We start from the raw sequence: 8,080 nt of genomic DNA on the forward strand, positions 1-8,080 counted from the left end.
TGAGTTTTGGGGCTGGCCTGACTCCCCCACCTCCACTCCCTGCACTAATACAGAGGAAGGAGGTAAGGTGAAGACATCAGACAATCTGGTAATTACTTGGTTTTGACTTCAGAATTGGTATGACAGTGTCAGAGCATCATCTATCCCCAGATTGTCACTCTTCTCAGAGAGCTTTCCCTGCAATAGATGGTCTGTGACCTGGACAGGGGACATAAACACAAGAGACATGAGATAGGGCTACAGAGCATTGTTGTCCATGCACAGGACCATCCGACCATCTGTAGATAAGCAGGCTGGGAAGCTTCTCTTTTAGGACTCTTAAATTGTTTGGCAGACTAGAGCATTATCTAATCTCACAAAATTGCACTCTTCAGGCAGTCTCCTGATGAGTGCCCAGGAATTCTCAGACTGTTGGGACACCTATATTGGGAGATGAGTAGGATTCAATGACCTTAATGGCCCTTTAAGCCCCCAAATCTCTATGATTCTATATAATTAGTTACATAACAATATTTATTCTGAATACAAATCCACAAAAAAATCAATTAAGTTTTCCACTTTTAATGGGCAGTAGATTATAAGGAAACATACACTGATATCAAAGATTCATCTGTATAAAACAATCTCCAAGCAATTTTATGTAGTCAACATAGATTTAATGCAATTAGAGTAGAATGAATATTATAGTTTATAATCTTGCCCTACCTCTGCCCTTGTCTTAGAAACTACAGCCACCACCACAGGTGTCTGGGCCTCAGTTTCTCTATGTATCTAGAGTCAGTCTTTTAAGATCTTTGTGTCTAACAGTCTGTGAATCCCTGCCCCTCCACTTCCCTTTAGAGCTCTGGACAAGGAGAACTTAGCCCAATACTCACAGCCTTCTATGCAACCTAGGGTTTGAATGGCATATGTACTATATTTAATGCCAAAAATATACTGTGAAGTTTGTATAGTAACCCGCAGTTAAAGCAAAGATTGAATTAGCCAGAAAGCTTAGTTCCTGGCCCTCCCCCCATGTACCCCCAGCCTTCTCCATGGACTCAGCTGTCTGTCTGGGTTACCAACCCTCAGGACATCGTAATCTCAGCTTCCTGCCACTGTTCTTTCAATGGTGCCACACAGTCCAATTACCAAATCCTGCCCACCATCCAAGATGCAGCTCAAGTCAGGACCTCTGAGACCCACAGACCACACATTGGGCACTTTATATACACTAGTTGTTAGCTGGGATGTTATTCATGCCTTCTCCTCATCTGTAAGCTCTCAGAGGACATACTACTTATGACCTCCATAAACACTTGAGAACCAATGGCTCATGGTGAGGTGGCAATGGTGAGGTGCAGGTAGCCAGTGAGCCATCTGTTTACCATCAGCACTGGCCTCAGCCTTGTGAGGGCAGTACATTCCAGTCCTTAGTCCTGTGAGAACATAAAGAAAACTCAAGGGAAAAAAAACAGGTCAGTAAAAAGTAATTGACAAAAGTCAGCAAGAAGCCTCTCAAAGAACAAGCTAAGGTATATCTAAGGAAGCTTATCTGAGGTCAAGGTAAGCTTATCTGACCAAAGACGAAGACTAAGGTCAGACACCAGGAAGCACTCCCTGAGAACTGCCCAGTCCCTCTAGGAAGGCATGCACTCTCTTAGCTGGAAATCTGTTTGAAATGAGTGGAGCATTCTATTTCTCAGACACAAGAATGCAAGTCTTTACAGAGGTAGGTGGCCTCTGAGAAAATCCATCCTTCTCAATGATTCCGAATCCTCAGCTCCAGCCCCTAATCATGAGGTGTGAGCCCAGTGTAACTTATAAATTATTTTTTCTTAAGTTGCAGAGTCTTCACAGAATCAAATTAGTCAGAGCTGCAGTGGGCCTAAGAGGTCACCTAGTCCTGTCCACTCATCACACAGGTAAAGGACAGACAGTTTTTGAGACGGTCCCATGATCCTGCTTCACTTCTCTCATACCGATTCAAATGTACCACACATTCTGAATTAAGATATAGACACACGCAGGCAGCACCCAGGACTAAAAATGAAGTTCATGCATTCAAAAAAAAAACAAAAAAAAAAAAACAAAAAAAACCTGCCTCACAAGTACCATCTCACATTATAATCCTAGTATGTATTCCCTAGCTAGCACCTGCCCAGCCTCCTACAAGGTGTTGGTGAGCAGGAAAGACGAGGAATACAAAGGTGAAAACCACACACAGTTCCTGCCCTCCTCACTTATCTCTCTAGTTGGCAAGGTAATAGGTTAACACTTGAAAAATTAAAATCATATTATCAGAGAAAAATATAAGTTCAGGGCAACAACAGAAGGTTTGTATGAAGGCTCTCCATGACAGGTTGTTCGCAAAAGAAACTGAGAAGAGAGCAGGGTTAGAAGCCGTGAGGTCCAACTGGGCTGGACCCAGAGAAAGCTTCCTCCAAGTAGGTAGGGCAGCAGCCTGCCCTGGAAGGTGATTGGATGAGATGTGCATCTTCAAGGAAGTGGTAGTTCATACGCACAGAGCCTCACGGCAGGTAGAACAGTGCTGACATCTGAGTTCCCTCCCTTGGGGAGAAATGCTACTCAACATTTTGACCTTATCTCTTGGAGAGCAGAATAAGGGAGTGAGAAAAATTCTTTTTTGCTTCCTAACAGGAGGTTAATCAGCCATCAGTAATGCCTTCATTCGGTTGACACTGGCCCATCCCACTACCTTCTACCTATCCCATCCACCTAAATGCAACCATGTTTTTCTTGACATTTCTCATTTGTGTGTGTGAGGTGGGGGGGGGGGGGTGTGTGCATGGTGTGTGTGCACATACATGTACAGACCATACTGGGCATGCATGGTTCCATCCACAACTCTTAAGGTTTACTTTCCAACTTCTAGGCATCAGTTACAATTACAATGCAGTCAGAGGCAGAAAAGAGATAGGCTAATTAGTCATTGTCAATACTGGTCCCTACTTTCCAGATGAGTTTTTTAACAGCATAGCTGAGAATAATTTGTATCAGATTGTATTTCCTTGTTTTGTGTCACTGAGAAGATTTATTTGGCATCATGGTCACTGTACATAAATATCCTAGAAGCGATGAGGGGTATAACTGAATGGCACAGATTCATTCATTAGTATTCGTCAAATTACGTACTGAACATCTATACCAGTATGTAAACTGCACTGAACTCAAAATATTAAGTTTCTGTGGGCTCTTTAATAACTTCCATAGTGCCCTAAACTTGGCCAGGACTTTTCTGGTCACCTGCACATAAACAGAATGCATAGTTTCACTTCTAGAGACTACAACTGGAAAATTCAACATTATCTAATTCCTTGAAATTCCACTGGTCAGGTGGCTTTCTAATGGCAACCCAGAGCTCTGTGTTTACTCAGACTGATGGTTCACCCAAAGGGACTCTGCATTCATAAACTGATAAATCACAGCCACTGGCTGGGATTAATCTTTATGACACCAGAATGTGTCTCTGCTAGAGTCACTAGTCTGCCTGCTGTAGGAAGGCCTCCATTTGCCTCAGAAAGGGCAGTGATTTCAAACACTTCAGAAATGTAAGGAATCATCAAGAGACAAAGGGATGCTTGGTCACAGCTATGCATAGCCCTCCTGGAGGCCCTGTTGTGTGCTTTTCCTCAACCCTCATTTCCTATTTTTGTTCTATTAATCCCTGATTCTGTATACATCTTAGTTAACTTGTTCAATAGGTATGCTACAAATATACTTCCACTTTAATACACACATTAATAAATAAGTCACTCTTTTTTTTTTTTCTTTTGGCTAGGCATCATGCTATCAGTGCAATTATTTACATAATTGTTTCATTTACTTCTCTCAAAAATTCCTAGGAGGAACGTAGATATTTTTAATCCTATTTTAGGGATGACTTAACAGAGTCACTTGCCCAAGGTTACAAACTTCACAAGAAAGCTAGGACTCAATCTCTGGACTTATTGAGTCTAATGCACTGTTTTCCTTCCTATCAGCTGACCTTTCTGGACCAGCATCTTTTCTGTTCATGAGTACAGTTTATACCATAAGACTTCCTGAATCCTAATTCCAGCTGAGGTCTCCACAAAAACTAGCAGATATCCTTTGAAACTTAGAACTTGTTTAGGAGAGGGAACTGAGAAAGGAAAGGAATGAAGGGTGATATCTGTGATCACAATGAATGCTGCGTTTTCAAATAGCTTTTGACAAAAGATCTGCGTGAATTTGTAACTTAAGAAAAATCTACATATGAATCCTCCTAGTATTGCTGCCTGTGTAGTCAAGTCAACTCAGTGATTCAACATTTGCTTGATGATGCTTGTGCACTGGACCCTGTCAGAGGATGAAGCCCCGCCCAAGGTGACTTTCCAGAGGAGATGAGGGAAATAAAGAAGTTGACCCCCCATGTTTCCAAGTCTTGGGCTTCCTTCTTTGGAGAGGATGACAGCTCAGAAGCATCTAAACACCCCACGATTTTTCTCTGCATCCAAGATACCAGATCCATTTTTGATTCCCAAATCACAAAACTGATGTGGTCTGTGGACACTGACAGTAGTACACTGACTTCATCTCTCACCTCCTTTTGGTTCTTAAGACCTAAATTTTTCACCCATCCTCTTTAAAGTGAAAACCCACTTCCAGAAATACTAACACCAGCTCCCGGTGGAAGGTCAGTCACAAAACAGTTCTGATCAAATGCTCAGAGAAATGGGGTTGGGGACAGATCCTTTCTCCAGACTGTCCACAATTCGGAGGTGCAGGCATGGCCAGCTGAGACTTTTAACCATATTAACAGAGCACAGATGCAAAGCAGCTGACCCCTGCAGGGAGTTTAGCTGCCCAAGGAGTTCCTGGCTAAAGACAACAAAACACGAATGAGGAGAAATGTGGCCCCAAGTGCTAGGGACAACAAGGCAAACGTTGTTGTTCCAGAAGGAACCCTTCTGGAACCATCCTTCTCACCACCAGAAGACCTCAACACTTCACAAGTAGTTTGTTCCACTTGAATGTACACAAGCGCCAGCTCGCCACCATGAGCGCTAGCCTGAGCAGCACATGCTCATGCATCCAGTAGTCCCCTGTCGGGCCTTGGTGCTCAGGCCCCTCACTCTCACCCCCCCCCTGCACCCATCCAGCAGTTACACCCCCACGCACTTTCACACTCCTGACAGTCTACCTGCAGTTCTCAGCAGCAGTTGCCTGTCCGTGCATCTTGTCACCCCAGGCAGACTGGAGGTGCCTTGTGGACAGGCCAGTCTCAGTCGTCGGTCCATCCCCCCACTATGCCAGCCCATCCACCCCACTTTAGGATGGCTTCTGGGTCAGTACAGTCAGTGCTGCTGAGTAGCCATGCGGTGCAGCATTCCCCACAGCTGGGAGAGGAAGCGCACCTTGGCCAACGTCTCCTGTGGGAAGAAGGGAAGGATGTGTGGAGAAGGCTCTGGGGTGTGTAGGGGCAACACGCCCTGTCCATCCACACCCCCCCCCCCCGCCCCGCCTCTCCTCACTGGAGAGGAAACTCAGGAGCTGGTGCATGTAGGGAAAAGCCTCCTCTCCTCAATTTTCCAAGAAGATGGTGGGGGTGGGGCAGGAGAGTGTTGGTGGGGTGGGCACCTCACAGGGTTTCTCCAAGATTTGGGCACTTGACGCTTGCTGTGAATGAGACCAGGTTCCTCAGAACACTCAGTCAGTTGCTCACCAGGCCTCCTTCCCCTCTCCCTCTGCTCCCTCTCAGTGGGCTGAATCCCAGGCAGGTGACAGCCACAGTACTGATGAACATTAGGGGCACCCTGCCAGGACAAAGTCCACCAAAATGAAAAAGAAAGGAAAACGTCCCAACCAAGAGTCTGTTACGGACTGGCTCTGGAAATAGCTACAAAATCAGGGCAGGGGGCAGGGGGCAGGGAGCAGGGGTGGGCTCTGTCCACGTGCCCGGTCATCTCCTGAAGTCCCCGCTGGGCCGGGGCAGGCCTCTCAGGCGCCAAGCACCCCCGCCCCAGGGCCCCACTCTAAGCAGGCCGGAATAGAGGCCTGCCGTGGCCCTGGCTGGGTCTGGGCTCAGGCCCCCGGCCGGCCCCTCCTGGAGCTCAGAGGCCAGGCGAGCCCGGTGTGCAAAAGCAAACAGGCCCGGCTGCCCTTTGGACCTTTTGCAATTCGCCCGGCGCGCTCTCGAAGCCAGGGAGTTGCGGCCTGGGCGGGCGGCCCGGTATAAATGGGCCGCGGGCGCTGGCCGCGCATTCCTAGCTCGGGTGCGGGGCGGCTGCCTGCGGGTGCCCGTCCCTGAAGAGCCAGCCAGCCCGCCCGCCGGCCCACGCGAGGCGCAGCGAGGGAGCCGCCCACCCCGTCGGCATGGGCCCGCCGAGGCCCGCGCTGCTGCTGCTGCTGCTGCTGCTGGCGGCCGCCGGCGCCTGGGCGCGTGAGTGGGACGGGCCGGCGTGCGGGCGCGCGGGGCTGCGTCGTCGGGGAGGGGGCCGGGGGCGCCGCCGGGGACCCGGAAAAGGGCCGGCGGGGCCTCATCCTCGTGCAGCACGGTGGGGGGGCGGGGAGAGCACGGGCTGGGGAGCGGGTTCTCCAGAAGCCGCTTCTCCTCTAAAAGCTGGAAGACCCCTGCGGTGCCCCTCCCGGTGAGACGCTGGGGCCCGTCATCGGAAGACGGGAGAGACCACCAATGTCTTTCTCCTTTTCTTACAGAAGACGAGGTGCTGGAAAACGTCAGCCCCGGCTGCCCAAGTAAGGCGCTTCCCCACTGGGCAGGGAAGGGCGCCCCCACCCCCCAGCCCACCCTGCTGCACGCCAGCTCACTAAAATGCTGGGATGCTGGGATGGATGTGCACTGCTCTGAGCCCCAGGAAGCCAGTTCCTGGGGCCTCTGCCCACCTCCAAAGGAGCTCAATTCTCTTCTCCTTGCTGTTCTATTCTGTCCCAAAAACATGGCCTAGGGCACGGTGGGGAAGGAACTGTCACGCTGTGGGCCCGTGGACACTTTAAAGAGACATCACCATCTGTTTATCGGTGGCTAATCATTAATTCGAAACATATGAGGGTGAGGAAATGCTGACTTTAACCTTTGTGCAGAAGCCAGCCCCCCCAGTCCTTCATATTTACCTGACCTCTCGGGGTCAAAGGAGCTGGCCTTGCGGTGGTACTCAGTGTTTTCCTGAGAGCGGGAGGCTGGCCTTCGATGGGGCAGCACTGCCATCTTGTGTCCTTCTCGCGTCACTGCATCTGTGCTCATGCCCCAAATGTCCTTTTTCTCAAATTGTTAGGCAAATTCCTCTCCAGCACAATGGAAACCTCCAGATATTCCTCCTTGAGGTTTTCTTAAGACAGATACTCCTAAAACTTAATGAACTCTGCCTCATGGATTTGTGAGAACCAAAAAAGAGCCACAGAATTGTGGTATTTTCAAGCTGAAAAGGTATTAGAGGTATTTGCTGGTCTCTCTTGTAGACTTTCTGAGCCCCATTGTTTAACGTTCCCCTCCTTGCACCTCAGAGGATACATCCAAAATACCATCAAATGTAAACATTATCCTCAATGAAACACAGTGGGGAAGTTAAATCTGTAAAGGGAAAGTAAGTATAATGCAGTCAATTAAAAATAATTTCAGTCTAGGCGTACCTGGGTGGCTCAGTTGGTTGAGTCTATGACTCTTGATTCAGCTCAGGCCATGATCTCATGGTTCCTGAGTTCCTGCTTGGGATTCTCTCTCTCTCTGCCCCTGCCCCCCTCTTCTGTCTCTCTCGCTCTCAAAATAAATAAATAAACTTGAAAATAATAATTTTAGTTTAATTACCATTTTTTATGATCTGGGCCACTGCCCCTCTCTTCCCAGAGTTGACTATCCTTGGGGGAGTTATCTGCTATGTAGTTGACCTATTTCTCCCCATTTTAGAAGGAGCAACTCGATTCAAGCACCTCCGGAAGTATGTGTACAACTATGAGGCTGAGAGTTCCAGTGGTGTTCCTGGGGCCGCTGATGCAAGAAGTACCACCAGGATCAACTGTAAGGTATGGAGGGAGAGGAGGAGCACCCAGAGGCACGGAGTCCACGGCTGAGCAAACCCAGCTTATGCTAGGACTGCTGGGACCT

At 48.5% G+C, this 8,080-nt stretch overlaps 1 protein-coding gene across 1 annotated transcript in view; it reads left to right on the plus strand.

Moving 5' to 3' along the window:
* The first annotated feature begins 6,214 nt into the window (after positions 1–6,214).
* The window catches only part of APOB (apolipoprotein B), a 38,471-nt gene continuing 36,605 nt past the window's right edge, over positions 6,215–8,080 (plus strand). The window contains exons 1-3 of the mRNA XM_003984468.6: positions 6,215–6,403; positions 6,679–6,717; positions 7,883–7,998. Of these exons, the coding sequence (XP_003984517.3) occupies positions 6,337–6,403; positions 6,679–6,717; positions 7,883–7,998 (222 nt within the window). The 5' untranslated portion in view covers positions 6,215–6,336. The remainder of the gene's footprint in view (positions 6,404–6,678; positions 6,718–7,882; positions 7,999–8,080) is intronic.

This window comes from Felis catus, chromosome A3, assembly GCF_018350175.1.
Source record: "Felis catus isolate Fca126 chromosome A3, F.catus_Fca126_mat1.0, whole genome shotgun sequence".
NCBI lineage: Eukaryota > Metazoa > Chordata > Mammalia > Carnivora > Felidae > Felis > Felis catus.